The 17,658-nt window shown below is 36.9% G+C and overlaps 1 protein-coding gene across 1 annotated transcript; it reads right to left on the bottom strand.

Annotated features, from left to right (window-relative positions):
- Positions 1–9,535: 9,535 nt before the first annotated feature.
- Positions 9,536–11,607, bottom strand: LOC136210933 (cytochrome P450 78A9-like). Its single transcript, XM_066002404.1, has 2 exons — positions 10,573–11,607; positions 9,536–10,342 (listed from the first exon to the last, which is right to left on the bottom strand). Exons 1-2 carry the CDS (start codon positions 11,542–11,544, stop codon positions 9,698–9,700), a joined length of 1,617 nt encoding a protein of 538 aa, XP_065858476.1. The 5' UTR covers positions 11,545–11,607; the 3' UTR covers positions 9,536–9,697.
- Between the last annotated feature and the right edge of the window lie 6,051 nt (positions 11,608–17,658).

The following is a 17,658-nucleotide window of genomic DNA, read 5'->3' as shown; positions in this document are numbered from 1 at the left end:
ATATAATCACAACAATTAATTAATCTATTATATATTAATTAATTTTACATTTACAGTGTTTTTTTAATCCGAATGTCTACTTAATTTTATTCAAATATTAATAAACATTTTTGGTTACATTATAGTGTTATTTTTTAGTCCAAATTTTGCTATGTATATATTTTTTATTACTTAGTGTATATATTCAATTAATCTATCAACAATATTTTAGTGGATATTATTTTATTAACTAAATTCTTAACTACCATAAATTCTTTTTTTTTATTAATCTACCATAAATTCTTAACTACCGTGAACATTGACTGTCAAAATTGGAATAAGGAAATATTAAGTAAAACTAATCATAAAAAATATATATTTAGTTAATTAATTTCATACCAACCATCTAATGGTAAAAATACACAAAGTAATAGTTAGTTTATAAAAATCAAAGTAAGCATAAAATTCACCAATTATATACATAGAAGTTGATAAATTCGGATCATTATATGGTATTAATTATAATTTAAAGGTAGATAAAGTTAATATATAATATATGTTTTGAAAAAAAGTTCATGTATTTTATTTAAAGTTAAAGATAAAGATTAAGATATATGATTGATGGTAGTATAATTACAGTAACTATAAAGATTACATGTGTCAAAACTGAAATTAGACTTTAAAAATCAAACTAAGAATCAGTTAAAATTAAAAGGTAACATTAAAAGGTAACATCTAACCTAAAGATATAAATTCGAAGCATCTAAACTTCCTAATTACATCATATGGCTCAGCAATTCACTGGTACTTACTGTAATTTTTTCTATCTCCATGGATAAATGCCTTCCATGCTTAAATTAAGAAAAGTTTTTTTAAAAACATTAGTTGATGGTCCAAATAACCTATCCATCTAATCAAATCAAAACACACAAAATAATCTCAATCGATAATTAATCCAAGGTAACATCTAACCTAATTACATCACATGGCTCAACAATTTTTTCTATCTCTATGGATAAATGCCTTCAATGCCTAAATTAAGATTTAAAAAAAAAAAACATTAGTTGATGGTCCAAATAATCTATCCATCTAATCAAATCAAAAGACACAAAATAATCTCAATCGATAATTAATCCGAAAAGGTTTCACCTTTAACCAACGATTATTTTACATTAAACAATTTACATGAGTAACACAAAATTTTGTCTTCTTAAATTTTCTCTTTCGGGGAAAGAGATAGTTATTATGGCCAAACTCCTCTCTCTCTCTCTCTCTCTCTCTCTCTCTCTCTCTCTCTCTCTCTCTCTCTCTCTCTCTCTCTCTCTCTCTCTCTCTCTCTCTCTCTCTCTTTGAGATATAAGTACTGATCTTTATAGCTTTCATCTTTTTTAACTCATTGATTGAATTCGAGAGAAATAATCTCTCTCTAAGAGATATAAGTACTCATCCTTATAGCTTTCATCTTTTTTTAACTTATGGATTGAATTCGAGAGAAATGAGCGGTAGTTTAAAAAACTACTAAATCGTAGTAAAAGGAGAATAATTTATAAAATGGTTACCTCAAATTAAGTGATGCAAAGCAACTACATACCAGAGCATATAATTAAGGAAACGTGGATTTGATTTTGATGGTGGAAAACAATGCTTCAACGTCCTCGATATAATCCTAGTGAAATCAAAATAACACAACTCGAATTAGAAGGAATTGGTAGACCATAATTTCAGGCAAGAATATATAGAGAGAAGAAAGGACTGTTGGTGTGGATTGGAGATGAAACGAAAATAAACGTTTAAAAATTGAAGAGAAGTTAAGACTTTAGACACATGAGTAACTAATTACACTTTAAGAGAGGTGTGTAATTACACTTACAGATGACTTGATGAGATAAATTGGCGGGAAAAAAGATAGATATTTGGGTAAATAATTTATTATCCCTAAGTTTGTGGATATTATACTAGTTAGTCCCTCTGTTTTTAAAAACACACTATAACATCCCCAAGTTTTGACAAAACTAACTACTTAGTCTTTCATTCATTTTTTTTGTTAAAAGCGGAGGACTGGAGGGGGGGTTTAGACATCCCAACTATGTTGGCACCCCTGAAGGACCACCTACAGAACCCGAAATGAATAAAAGAATAAAAAATAAAGTTAATACAGCAGGGGATCCATCAGGTAAAACGATATGTCGCTTGACCTGAGAAGTTGAAAGCTAGTAGGCTATTACAAAAGGGTGGAGGAAAATCCCACCAAGTGATACCCGTAGAGGAGCGAGCATAATTGGCTAGTGCATCTGCTACCTGGTTACCTTCTCGGAAAAGGTGGGTGACAACGATCCTCATCGCGAACATGTTCTGCTGACATTCCGCCTAGTCCGAGCGAAGAGTCCAGGGAATAGCGATACCGGTGTTTCGTAAACAGGCTACTACATAAGTTGAGTCTGATTCAAGCCAAATGGAGTCCCATCCTCTACTGTGAGCTTGATTGATGGTGAAGAGAGCGGCTCTCAGCTCCGCGACATGAACTAGCCGGTCGGGTAAAACGATATGTCGCTTGACCTGAGAAGTTGAAAGCTAGTAGGCTATTACAAAAGGGTGGAGGAAAATCCCACCAAGTGATACCCGTAGAGGAGCGAGCATAATTGGCTAGTGCGTCTGCTATCTGGTTACCTTCTCGGAAAAGGTGGGTGACAACGATCCTCATCGCGAACATGTTCTGCTGACATTCCGCCTAGTCCGAGCGAAGAGTCCAGGGAATAGCGATACCGGTGTTTCGTAAACAGGCTACTACATAAGTTGAGTCTGATTCAAGCCAAATGGAGTCCCATCCTCTACTGTGAGCTTGATTGATGGTGAAGAGAGCGGCTCTCAGCTCCGCGACATGAACTAGCCGGTCGGCTGTCGGGAAAGAGAAAGCACCGATGCAGATACCATTGTTATTGCGGAAAACTCCACCACACCCTGTTAAACCGTTCCTGATCGAGGCGTCAGTGTTCGCCTTTACCCAACCAGAAGGCGAAGGCAACCATCTGATCGGTAAGATTCTAGGCGAATTGGAAAGACGAGGGGTAAGGCCCAAGTTAGCAAGGATAGTCCGCTCCATTTCTGAGTTCCAGATGTTACCCAATTTGAAATGATCTGTCCGCCTGGTGTGAAGCCATATCAGACGTAGCGCACGGTGTATGTCCAGGGGTTTGTCGTTGAAAATGCAGTCATTCTGAATGAGCCAGATAGACCAAATCGCGTGAAGAATTGCACTGTTCCATAAGGCGTAAATTTGAGAACTGAACCGTTGATAGGCTGCCCAGCACAGCCGATCCTTAATGTTGTCACTATCCGGTAAACGTCTTCCGAATAAAGAAGAGATACTCGACCAAATCTCTTTAGCAAAGCTACAATGAATCATTAGATGATCAAGGCACTCCGTATCTTTCTGACACAAGAAACATCGAGAGACAATGCAAATGCCACGGTTCATGAGATTCCAGTGAGTCGAAAGCGCCCCGTAATAAGTTCTCCAACACACAAAAGAGTGAGCCGGAGGAATGTAATTCCGCCAGAGGAACTTGTAAACCCTTTCCGGGGTAGACTCCGAACCCATCCAGTGATAGAAGAGGTTAGAGGAGAATTTACCGTTGATCGCTGGCATCCAGACGCACACATCTGTAGCCTCTTCCTCCATCTTGGTGTCATGGATTGCCTGGACTATATCCTCCGGCAGTGGCGGCAGAGACCACTCGCCATCCAACCTGAAAGCGCTCACTTTCTCAAAGCGCTTACGCTGTTCCGACATCGTCAATCCCAGACGATCCGCCACCGATGGCCTAATCCAGTTCGTAGACCATAAATTCAAGTTAGAATCTTCCCCCAAAAACCAGTGACTGTTCTGCCGCAGTAAATGGTAAGCAGGTCTGATAGATTTCCAAACTGAGGAGTTGGAAAGGTGCATTCTCGGGAGGCCAGCACGGTCAAGAAAACGGGATCGCAGCAAGGATATCCAAACTGAATCCTCGGTCAGAATTCCCCAAGATAATTTACCACAGAGCGCTAAATTGAATCTGCTCAAGTCTTTAATGCCAAGGCCCCCTCTAGAAACCGACTTTAAACAGATATTCCAAGAGACTGTTACCAACTTCTTTTCAAACACATTACCATTCCAGATGAAATTCCGGATGTGAGATCTCAGGCGGTTTAACAAGCTTTTGGGCCATTTATATACAGAAAAGGAGTGCGTGAGTGAACTCGTGATTACTGAGTTTACAAGAGCCAGTCGACCCGCCATTGACAGGGAAGATCCTTTCCACCTAGCAAATTTTCCTGATATTTTATCACAAACAGCCCCCAGATATCTCTTATTGGGCATACCTTTGAAAAGAGGGACTCCCAGATAGTTAAAAGGAATACTTCCGAAATGAACCCCGGTGATGCTAGTGAGGCGAGCTCTTCTGACAGCAGAAACTGAGTCCCCAAAATAAGATTCTGATTTATCCCAGTTGACAAACTGACCCGAAATCAACCCGTATTGCGTGAAGATATTCTTAATAGCTTCTGCGTTAGAGATTGAAGCTTTACAAAAGACAATAACATCATCTGCATACAGAAGATGTGTCGGGAAATCACTAGTGCTAGTGTACCCCATAGGAGAAAGAGAACCATTGGAAGTCGCATGAGAGAGGAGCCTGCTTAGTAGTCCTCTTCAATACCAAACAGAATTGGGGAGAGAGGATCACCTTGTCTAACCCCTCTAGAACAGGAGAAGTATCCAGAAATACCCTTAGGCGTCAGAATAGATAGCCGAGCCGAGGAGAACATGTTTAAAAGGTAATCCCTAAATTTTAGAGAGAAACCAAAAGAGTCCAGCACCTGAAAAAGAAAGTTCCAATCCAGCGTATCAAAAGCTTTCTTTATATCAATTTTTAATGCCATGTTTCCCCCAAAACACTTCTTGTTAATACAATTAACCCCCTCTGAGGCAAGCGCAATACAGTGATGAATATTCCGACCCTTAACAAACCCAAATTGATTCTGCGAGACAATACGGCTAGCCACAGGAGCAAGTCTATCTACAATAATCTTAGCAACTTGTAGCAGAAATTACTCATTAAAATCGGTCTATACTGATCAATACGGAGGGCTCCCTCCACTTTTGGAATCAATGTCATAATGCTAGAATTCAACCCAGTTGTAACCAAGCCATTATCAAAGAACCAGTTAATCATGTTGCAAATATCAGGCCCAACAATCTCCCAACAAGATTGAAAAAACTGACCTGTAAAGCCATCTGGACCTGGCGCGCTTGACGGATCCATACCCATGACTGTTTGATAAATCTCGACTGACTCCGGCTTGCGCAACAGCGAGTCATTCTCCTCAGCCGTTATCGTAGGTGGAACAAGATCAGAGATGCCAAATAGATCAACCGGACCCAAAGGATTCGTAAAAATGTTTTCAAAGTAAGAGGTTACATGAGAAGTAATTACCTCAGGGTCAGAAGTCAAGACTCCGTCTACATCCAAAGTAGAAATCCCCCACATACTCTTCCTTACGGTAGCGACACGATGAAAAAAGGAACTGTTTCTATCTCCAACCTCAACCCAGCGGATTCAGCTCTTCTCTTTTAGATAAACTTCCTTTTGCACTAAATGGTGCTCAAGCTCCGCCTGTGCTTGGATATCCCTATCTCGAAGCTCTTCAGTGTATGTAGAAGCAATGTCAGCTTGGATTTGATGAAGAGCAAGCTCGCTCTCCTCGATGTTACGGTCCAAATTGCCAAAAACAGATCGGTTCCATTCTCTAAGAATAGGCCGAAGCCCCTTTAGCTTATGACTTACCAAGTGCATGGGGCTTAGATTTGGGTGCGGGCCCCTCCAGTAGTCCCGAATCAACGACTGAAACTCAGAATGTAGAGTCCACATTTTCTGAAAGCGAAAGCGCGAGGCCCTTACAGCAAACTGACCAAAAGAGAAAAGGACAGGATGATGATCAGAATGCATCCTGGATAAAATAGTGCTACGGCAGTTCCAGCTTTCCCCTAAAGATTCTGAAACCAACACCCTGTCAAGCCTACTGCAAACTCTGGTGCCACCTTGTCGGCCATTGCACCAAGTGAACCTCGGGCCTGCGACCTCAACATCCACCCAAAGATCTCTTTTAAGAAAGGAACGGAACTCCCTACACGGTCTAGAAGCAGGAGGTCTACCAGTTTTCACATGCGCACCAGTGATGGCGTTAAAATCTCCAATCATAGCCCAATGACCCTGTTATCTATTTCTGAGAGACGAGATTTCATCAAACATACCGACCCTTCTATTTTCCCAGATACTGGCATAAACGAAGCAGAGGTACTGCTTATTGTCCCGAAGCGAGCTCTCAATCAAGACGAACTGATCATGAATAAATATAACGGAAGAGGTAGTGTTTAAGGATTTGAATACCCATAAATTTTCCTGCTCCCTTAGATTAGCTGCCACAAAATTCATTCCAAGGCTCCCCCAAAAGTAGCTAAAAATTGTATCTCGATTCACCATTGGTTCAGCAATGCATAAAAAATCAGGCTTGTGCTTCTGACACAGACTGTATAGGCATCTCTGGGTTTCCAAATTATGGATTCCCCTACAATTCCAGAAGAGCACGCTCATTTAAAACGGTTAGGGGGTTTGCTAACTCGTTTGGATCGAGTTGCTTTAATCCCAGTGGTGTCATTAGCCGATTTAGCTTTCCTCGGTTGCCGGGTTACCGTTTGCCAAGAATTCCCTTCCAAGTCGGCTTGATCAGCCCATGAGAGTTGCTGACCACTTTGACCAGGAGAGGAACAAGCACTAATAGGGGATATAATGTTTACATTACCCGGTGAGTCAGCCTGTAAAGCTTCCTCTGTGTTCAATCCTTCGTCGTTCCCAGGGGCAGGACGTTGAACGCCATCCACATTCAAATCCTCAATCTCATTCTCGGGGGCAGGACGTTGAACGCCATCCACGTTCAAATCCTCAATTTCAACTGTTACCATAGCCTGGATATCTGTCGGTGCAGCGACCGAACCTTCTGCAATAGGCGGAACAACCTGTGCAGGCGCAGGGACCTCAGTGATGTGCGTGGGATCCTGCGTAGGTTTCACGGGATCCTTCTTCTTCGCCTCCTTAGGACCAGGCGGTTTCATGTTTCTTTTACAGTCATAAGCCATATGTCCGATACACGAACACACCTTGCAAAAACTGGGAAGCTTCTCATACTGAACCTCAATCCACAGCTGTTTACCATCCCTCTCGATTCCCAACTGAACCGGGAGTTCCGAAGCCAGGTCCACCTCTATTAACATCCGCGCAAAGTGGCCAAATTCTCCTTCTAATGTAGCGTTATCAAACCGCATCAGATGTCCAATGCCTTGTGCAATGTCCGACAGTATCTGTGTATCCCAATATTCCCAGGGGAGGGAATACAGACGCACCCAAACCTGAGCTGTTGTTGCTCTCTCCGCATAAGGATCAAAGTCCGGAACCCAAGCCTGGAGACGGAAAGAGCCCGGCCTCACTGCTATAATACCCGTGCTTAATACCAAATCCTTAGCAGCTTGAGATGTTAAGAACACATGAAAATAGCCTTTACCAATTGAGATCAATCGCCACGGGGTCGTAATACCCCATGCCTTAGTGAGTTTCTGTTTCAATTCATTAACCTTCCAAGGGGAGTCTCCCTTAGCCAAAACCAATCTACCAAGTAGAGAGAACTTGCATAATTCAATTCTTCTATTATATGATTCTTGAGATATCCTAATAGAGGGGATACCTCCGAGATTACTAACCTTTGCGGAAGACGGAACAACTTCCGCGATTGCTTTTTTCAGAATCGCCGAGTACGACTTCGGGGGCGGAGGCGGCGGCTGCGCTACATCTGCAAATCTCAGTTTTGGATTGAAGAGAACTCCAATACTAATGAAATCCTCTCGGGGACTCAAGGTATCCATCGCAAAATCGAAGAGTAGGGGGCGCCGGCGGCTGGAGCAGGCGGCGAATGCGGGTGTGATGGCGGCGAAGCTTATCGCTTTTCATTCTTCCCCACTTAGTCTTTCATTCATAAATTATATAGAAAATGACAAGTTTGCCCTTCTATCACTAATTAACTTTCATCTATATTTAATTAAGTTGTATCAAATTTTATTTATATCAATAATTAAAATTATTTTAATAAATAATTTTTAATAAAATGATAAATTTACCAATCTACCATAAATTAGTTTAGTGTTCCATAACATTCGATAAATCAATATATTAAAAACCAATGTAGTATTTAACTACTTTTTTTAAACCAATTAATATTGAGTTGATTGGTAAAAGATCTCAAGTCGCTTAGACTAAAGATATTGAATTCGAGTCTTAGTATACGTAAAAAAATTAATTGCAAGAGAAACCTTCTAAAAGGTGTCTAACGAATCTTGAACCGAGCAATCAGATAAATCATATAAAAAAATATTTTGTACTAAAATAGTGTGTAATAAAATTAATTAGAAATTTTTTATACATTTTAATTTTACTCATTAGATTAAAAAAAATCAATAACTATCTAACTTATAATTCATTTAACCAATTATTATTTGATAAAGTAGAAACTCAATAATGCATGTATAACAATTCCCACAGATATTATATAAATGATATATTAAAATTATAATACTAAATTATTATAAAATTGATTATGTTTTTTAATTAAAAATACACTATAATATAATTTTATTATAATATTACTTTTTATTCTTGAATTAATATAATAAATAAAATTAGATAAAAATTAATTAAACATATAAGAAAGTTAATTAGTAGTAGAAGAGTAAATTTATCATTTTTTATAAAATTTATGGATGGAATGATTAAGTAGTTAGTTTTGTCCAAACTCATGGATGTTATAGTGTGTTCCGAAAAATAGAAAAACTAAACCGAAAAATAGAAAAACTAACTAGTATAATATGTAGAAACTCAGAAACTAATAAAAAATTTACTCTAGATATTTTTAGTTTTATAAGATACTTCAAAATTTTCATATTATTTATATTTTATTCTAAAGATATTACCTTATAAAAAAACACCTGGAGAATCATTATTATTTTTTCTCTACCTCTAAAATTATATATAGTAGATATATGGTAAATGGCACACATTAATTTTTTACTAATTATAAGAGTGAAGTTGAATATAAAACTCAATCAATAAAATATTATTATTTAATTTAACATTTAACATATTGAATCAATTATCATTGCACGCATTAAATTCTTAATAATTTTTTTGAATCAATTAAATTCTTAATAATCAACAATCATAAAGATAAGCTTTAAACATAAAACTTGATTAATATAATTCAAAATTTATGTTATTAGGAGATTAATATAACTCGAAATTTATGTTTTTCAGAGTTGAACAATGGTTTTTTTATGTTCAAAAATTATTAAAACTTAATTTAAATTTTAAGAAATATAATTTCAAAGATTAAAGTGTGATATTATAAATTAATCGATAGCTTAATGTGACAAATTAAAAGATCAGAAACTTGATTAATTAAAAATTGAAGAGATAAAAACATTAAAGATTGTTTACCTAAATATAATTTATGCATTACATAGATATTAGTTACATGGATACTAACGTATAATTAGACAAAACTAGATCCCAAACCAAACACACTGCAAAAGATTATTTACAAAAGCTTATTCTGACAATGCAAATAAAAGAAATTAACTTGCTCTATTCCTCCTGGAATGCACTTTCACCTTTAGAGGGTTTGCCATTTCACAAGATAGCTTTAGCCTTTCGGATAGATCCACTGGTTCATGATCCGACCCGATCCATTCAAATTCATGCAACAAAGTCCCTACCCAATAACTCACTGTAGCCAAACCCAATGCTTTTCCCGGACATGTCCTTCGACCTGAACCGAATGGAGCTAGCCTCAAGTCAGATCCCATTACTGAAAACTCCATTTCACCACTGCCTGCACCACCACCATTATTGGACATGAATCTCTCCGGCCAAAACTTGAGCGGGTCAACCCAAACATGCGGGTCTCGAGTTATGGCCCACATGTTGACCATAGCTATAGTCCCTTGTGGCACGTCATACCCGCCCACAGTAGTGTCCGTGATTGCTAACCGGGCCCAGGATAGAAGTGGTCCAGGTGGATGTAGCCTTAGTACTTCTTTAATAACTGCTTGAAGGTAGATTGTTGATTGAATGTCTGATTCCATGAAAGGTCGTGATCTTCCTACCACTTGATCAAGCTCATTGTGCACTTTTGATTGGATATCGGGATCGAGCACCATTCTTGCTAGTATCCACTCTATCAGCACTGCTATAGTATCTGTTCCTCGGAAAATCATTTCCTATAATAATAAATAATTAATGAGTAAAATACAACAATGACCCCTCAATTTTAGTAGTATTAACAAAATAAATTCTAAACTTTAAAACTCTAACATGCAAATTTTTTAAAATACTACCATATAAAAATTTATAATATTATATATATATATATATATATATATATATATATATATATAAAGATCAAATAAAGATCAATAATTAGTTGAATTGGGACAGGTTTGTTACTTACCCAAAGAACAGCAACCATATCATGGTCTGATAATTTGTCTGGACCATTCAGAGAAAGCAAAACGTCAACAAAATCTTGCTTTCGCCGGAGATTCATCGGAGATTTATGTTCTTCAATAATCCGGTTCACAAACCGGTTCACTTTCGGAGCCAATTGATTGCATCTAAACCGGATTTTCTGAAAATCAAAACTAGCAATCCAAGGAAGATGATCGGACAAATTAAGCTTACCGAGTAAATCATAACCCTCATCAACCAACTCTTTCAGTTCCTCCGTCTCGGCGTTCCGGTTTCCGATTTCATATCGCCTCCCGAAAACAGAACACATCATGTTATGAAGCGACGCAGTTTTCACGATATCTCGGATTCCGAAATCTCCTTTCCGGCATGCAATGAGCGAAACCATTTGAAACCCGATATCTTCCCTCTGTTTCTCGGAAGAACTAATCTGTTTCGGCGAGAAAAGATGCGTCGCCGCTATTCTCCTCAACGTTCGCCAGTAAACTCCATAAGGAGCGAATCCGATTGCTCGATTAAACATTAAACCATACGCCGATTCTTTCACCGGACGATCAGCGAAAACGGAGCTGTTTAACATTTCTTTAGCGACATCGGGATTCGACGTCACTATAAATCGAGATTCTCCGACGCTAAAGGCCATTAAATTTTTCGCGTTGAAAACGCTAGCAGCAGCAGCGAGTTTATGGTGAGCTAGTTTCGTCATCAGATTGAAACTTCCGAGGACGGGAATTCCACGGGGACCGGGAATGAGTTCATATTTTCGATTTTGGATAATCCGACGACGTTTAAGCCAGTAATATTTTCCCCAGGCCGGGCCGCCTGGGTGAATCCAGTAGCATAAAGTAAGGACTAAATAGAGGAAAAGGAAAAGTAGAAGGGTGTTTAGGGAAGAAAGAGATTTGCATTTGGAGAAAAGAGCAAAAACCCAGAAGGTTTCAATCTGTGTTTCCATGGAGGAATTGAGAATAAAACAGAAGGGGGAGAGGCTTTCCTTTTTTGGGTTTAACTAATGAAAGGGTGTTTTTGCTATTTATAGGCAGGAAGGAGACGGTGGGGTTATTATAATATAATAAATAAATAACTACCAAAAAAATAAAATAATAAATAAATATATAAAATAATAATTAATTAAATAAATTAATGAGAAATAATAACGGTTAAACAAGAATTAAGAAAATGAAAGGAAGTTAGTGAAAAATGTGTGCGGCCGCCAGGAATAAAACGGTGGTGTATTGCTAAAATATAAATTAATGAAAAAAAAATGATTAATATATAAATACTCCTGTATCTTTTAAATTTGGGGTAAATTACACCTATGGCCATGGAACTTACTTATTTTAATATTGTGGCTACTGAACTTCAATTCTTAACTGTATGACCACTAATTTTTATATTTTTTAACACCGGTGGCCACTCAACGCCTCAAAACAATGGCGGAGCCGGGAATTAAGATTTGGGGGGGCTAATTTTAACCGTGAGGTTGACGGTAAATTTTCAAAGTCCAACTCGTTAGGGTTAGAGAAATTTTTTTAGCCTCCGATGCGTTAAAACTGTAAAAACGTTATCATTTTTTAGAAACTAGCATTGAACTAATAGAAATTAAACATGTTTACTTTTTTTTTAATGGTAAAGATATATTAAAAATGAATTCAAAAGTGTTATCAAAATAAAAAGGCCTAATGCTCCCTCAGCCCCATTAACTTATCTAAATTAGTCATTTTACCCCTCCAACTCATCGAATGTCCTATTTACCCTCTTAACTCCATAAAAGTGGTATTTCTCACCCCCTCAACTTGTTCATTTACCCCCCAACTCATAGAATGTCCCATTTTTTAAACGTTAAACATATATTGGTGCTATTTTATACGTGGAACCTAAATTGATACTTTTCTAAAAACCATAGGCCTATTTTGGTACCTTATCCTTATATGTAATGTCTTTAACTTGTTTATATTAATGTTCTTGTTATTTGTATTTTTTATTCATTCATTCTCTTTTCAATTTTTTGGCTAATTAAATTTTGATAATCTAATTATTATAATACAATATTATTATAATAAACATATAATTATTAAATTAAAACAAAATAAAAAAGTTGATATTAAAAAAATATATTTTCAAACTCATTTGAATAAATCCTATTAATTTTGCATTATAAAGGGGTAAAAATTACTACTTTTATGGAGTTAATGGGGTAAATAGGATCATAAGAGGTGAGAAATACCACTTTTATGGAGTTAAAGAGGTAAATAGGACATTTGATGAGTTGGAGAGAGGTAAAATGACCAATTTGGACAAGTTAAAGGGTGAGAAATATCATTTTTATAGAGTTAAGAGGGTAAATATGATATTTGATTAGTTGGAGAGGTAAAATGACCAATTTGGACAAGTTGAGGGGGCTGGAGGAACATTAGGCCAAATAAAAATAAAGAGTCCATTTAAATTAATTAATAATGGTAACATATTTTTATAATTATTGAAAAATAAAATTAAAATAAATAAAAACCTTTTAAAAGAAAATGAGATTGGAGGGAGTTGAACATATGACCTTTTAAATAGAAATAAGTATCATTAACCATCTCATATACCTTTAAACACTAAAATAATATTAAATAGAGTCAATATAATTCTTCCCAAAATATTACCAGACACCATTACTAAAAAAAAATTTCTCAATTCTCCAGCGATCTGCCGGGGCTCGAGCCTACCCCAATCCCCTAGTTCCGCCCCTACCTCAAAACGACAATTGGCGGTCTTAAAATAAAAAATTCGAAGAGTTAATGATATTCTAAGGAACTTTAATTCTTAAAAATTTTCGTTTTGGGATCATTTATGTGTTGTTTGGTTAGAAGAGATATAGTGAGTTTTTAAAGGGAGAAAGCTCAAAAAAAAAAAAATGATTTTGGAAAATAAAAAAAATATGGTTTCATGCTAAATATCGTTTTGAACAACTTTAATTTTTGAATATTTTCATTTTAAGATCGTTAACGGTCATTTTGAGAAGTTAGTTAAAGTTGAGTGGCCACCAGTAGGGGTGCATACAAAAATCCGCAAAACCGAAAAACCAAATCGAAACCAAACCGAAAATACGATTAACCGAAACCGATGGACTAGTGTACGGTTTTTAATTTTAAAAATAATGGTTAATGGTTATGGTTACGGTTTTCATATTCTAAAACCACGGTTTACCGAAACCGACCGAATTCTATTAAATATATAAATATATATATATATATATATATATATATATTTATATTTATACATATAATTAGATATTATCTCACTTAAAATAAATACAGGAATTAATAGCAAAAATTTAATAAGAAATATTAATGATTTCCAGTGACTAAGACTCAACGATGGAATATTTCGTCCCAAATATCGTTGTATTGTCAAATTTGTCATAAAGTAGATAACTAGTGAAATTAATATATCTGGACAAAACTTAGTTGGTATAGCACGGAGGATAATAATCATGGTCCAAAAAACATAGTAATTTGATGCCTTAAAGACTTGTTGTAAAGGAAAAATGCAGTGTCAAATCCATAGTCCACACGTACATAATGCACTCACATCTCCCTCTCCGTCGTTAATCTTTTCAACTTGCCATTGACCTATCGTTCCACTCACAATAAAAATCATAACTTTTTTATTATTTTTATTTTTATTTACTAATGGTTTATAAACCGAAATAAAAGGTTAACCGACCGAAATAATTAGTTAACCGAATTTAGTGGACTAATGTATGGTTAATGTTTTTAAAAACCCAATAAAATGGTTAACCGACCGAATTAATCTTAATGGACTGGTTAACCGACCATGTGCACCCCTAGCTATCGGTGTTAAAAAAAATATAAAGTTTAGTAATCATACTGTTAAGAATTGAAGTTCAATGGCCACAATATTAAAATAGATAAAGTTTAATGGTTAGGAGTATAATTTATCCTTTAAAATTGGTAAGTTTTTTCCTTTCCACCGTGAATTTTTACATTAACCGATTTCACACGTAAATTGGCTAAATTGAACCTTGTACGTACTTAATTAATTGGCATACTATATAATTAATATGGTATCGATAGGTTTTATAAAAATAACCAAACGTGTGACATCCTCTTTAATACTTATCTCGATAATAATCATACAGGCCCTGTTTGGTAAAGAACGTTTTGGGATAAAAAGAGCTGTTTTGACCAACTTTAGAGGTTTGACCCCTGAAACTGCTAATTGGAGTGTTTGGTGGAGAGAGGTTTGGGAGAAAGTTTTGGGATGAAAACGCTAATTTAGAAAAAGCTCTTAAAAGGAGCTTTTTCAATTAGCGTTTTGCAATATTAAAATTAATGGACTTCTTTAACCCTAATAGATAGACTCCCTCTTCTCCTGCGCCAAAATTAATGCCCTTATTCGTCTTTTTGCACAAACCGCTATTATCAATCAGCTAATTTTTTACCAAACACGTCTACACAAACAGCTAATCAAATCAGCTAGTCAAATCAGCTAATGTAATCAGCTAACAGCTAACAGCTAATGTAATCAGCTAACAGCTAACAGCTAATTCCCAAACAGGGCCACAATCACCTTTTTCGTCTTTATTAGTCATATTCTACTTCATTTTTTTTGGTGTTCACTAATTAAGCTCTTTCTTTCTTCTTCTTTTTCTTTTTACATTTAATTTGTTCTTCAGTTGTATCTATTTATGCTTCATCTTCCTTCACTAATTCAGTTCTTTCTTGATGAGGACATCTCCACTACAAACGCGACGAGGGAAGCTGAAACGACGAATGTGACAGAACCTGAGTGACACGCTGTGTCACTCGACGTGGGAAGCTCGTGCGAAGAAATGGCGAAATACATGTGGAAGAATAGAACTAGACTCACACGTCTTGTGGGTCATGTGGCATGACGTGCGGGTCCTTTTGAGATGCCTTTTTCACCAAGTTGATTTAAAGGAGACAAGAGCTTTCACCACTTTATTTACTGTTTTGCCACCACAATATTTACTGTTCTGCCCTTAGTTCTATTTCCCTTATTGTCATTTACACCATTTGCCACATTCCACCCCTATTCTTTCCTACTTAATTTGTAACCCTAGTGGGGGTATCTTAGTATTTTTACCTAGCCTTAGGGGTGGTATATAGTCCTCTTATTTTGTAATGAAACATAACTTTTATGAATATGAATTTCTAGCCTCCACTGTTGAGAGCATTTGTCAAATATTGGGATTAACTCCTTCAAGCATAGGCTTAAGAAGAAAGACCTTTCTGGATTTAAAATTAAAATCCTCACTTCGAGTTCAATCTGTATCAGTTGGTATCAGAGTTGAGTCATTTTCCTTCCTAGAGACTTCTTCTTGGTTATGGTTCAACCACGTCCTCAATTAGAAGCTATGAGATATAATGATAAAAGATTTGAAGAGCTAGAATCCTTTATGAAGAAGTTGAGTGATACTCTTCAAGAGAAAAATGAGAGGCATTAAGCAAGTATGAAGGAGTTAGCTCTCTCCATTAAGGAGCTCAAGTTAGAGGTCTGAAATACCCACTCATAACCCGCCGGAGACCCTCACTGGAGATAAGAAGAGGCTATCCAGCCTCAACCTCAACCACACTCACCACCCCCTAGAAGAAACCCTATGCAACAACAAATGGGCCCTCGGGTTCATGAGGTAAGGCGTTCTAACGTCGTTATTATCCAAAATGCTGATAGCAATAGTGATGGAGATATGTTTGATGATTTTGAGTTGAATAAGATTGCTAGAAATATGGGTATCCATAATGATGTTGTTGGCCATGGGCATATGAATGCTAGAAATAGGGATATTGTGAATGATGTTGTTGGCCATAGAGATGTTGTGAATGATATTGATGTAGGTGGTCATGGGAGGAGGAATTATGTTAGGGAAGACCCATATGTGGAGAATGTGAATGCTAGAGGTGGATATGGGGGGGAATTTTGATAGAGATGATGCCTTCAAATTGAAAATTGATTTACCCTCATTTGGGGGTGAACCCAACATAGAGGGATTCTTTGATTGGCTTTTGGAAGTTGAGAGGTTCTTTGATTATGTGGGCACACCGGAAGATAGAAAGGTTCTTTAGTAGCATACCGGTTGAAGGGCAAAGCCTCAGTTTGGTGGGATCATATGAAAGAATAGAGAAGAAGAGGAGGAAGGGAGCCGATAAGGTCTTGATTGAGGATGAAGTCGATGTTGAGGGAGCGGTTTTTGCCACCCAATTATGAGTAATACATCTATAGCTCGTATTGGAATTGCTCACAAGGGGCAAGGAACGTGCATGAGTACACCTCGAAGTTCTTGCGGCTTTCGACAGGGGCTAACTTGTCGGAAACCGATAGCCAAAAGATTTCAAGGTACCTTGAAAGGATGTGATACAATATACAAGATATAAACAGAACACAAATGGTGATTCAGGACCAAGATGCTAGAACATTGACTATGAAAGTGCACCCCGACCCCTATAGTGTGGGGGTGGATCAAGAATGTTAGGGAGATGAAGGTGACTCAAAGGTGTAAGGTACCTCTTGATATAGGGTAGTATCGAGATGAGATCTATTGTGATGTGGTTGATATGGATGCTTGCCATCTACTTTTGGGGCGTCCATGGTAATTCAATTGTGAAGCCACCTATACGAGAAGGAGGAATACCTATCACTTTGTGAAGGATGATTTTCGATACGTCCTTATACCTATAGTAGGAGAGCCTAAGACCATAAGGAAGGATACTTTGATATTTCTCCTACTCATAAGTCGTTTATAAACGAGTGTGATGAAAGTCAAATGGTCTATGTCGTCGATATTCTTCTTAGCGTTCGCTAGTAAGCTCCATAAGGAGCAAATCTGATTGCTCTATTGAACATTAAACTATATGCCCATTCTTTCACCGGACGGTTACCAAAAATAGAGTTGTTTAACATTTCCTTAGCGACGTCAGGATTTGATGTCGCTATAAATGTAGATTCTCCGACGCTTAAAAGCCATTAATTTCTTCACTCTGAAATCGCTAGCAGCAGCAGCGAGTTTATGGTGAGCTAATTTTGTCATCAGATTAAAACT

Source organism: Euphorbia lathyris, chromosome 1 (genome assembly GCF_963576675.1).
Source record: "Euphorbia lathyris chromosome 1, ddEupLath1.1, whole genome shotgun sequence".
Classification (NCBI taxonomy): domain Eukaryota; kingdom Viridiplantae; phylum Streptophyta; class Magnoliopsida; order Malpighiales; family Euphorbiaceae; genus Euphorbia; species Euphorbia lathyris.
Note: the sequence above shows the minus strand (reverse complement) of the source record. Positions and strands in the feature narration are given on the sequence as shown.

Excerpts from the sequence above, each read along its gene's own strand:
- LOC136210933 (XM_066002404.1), bottom strand. The coding sequence starts at position 11,544 with ATGGAAACACAGATTGAAACCTTCTGGGTTTTTGCTCTTTTCTCCAAA. Across the intron at positions 10,343-10,572 it reads ATATGGTTGCTGTTCTTTGG|GAAATGATTTTCCGAGGAAC; the intron begins GTAAGTAACAAA and ends TTATTATTATAG.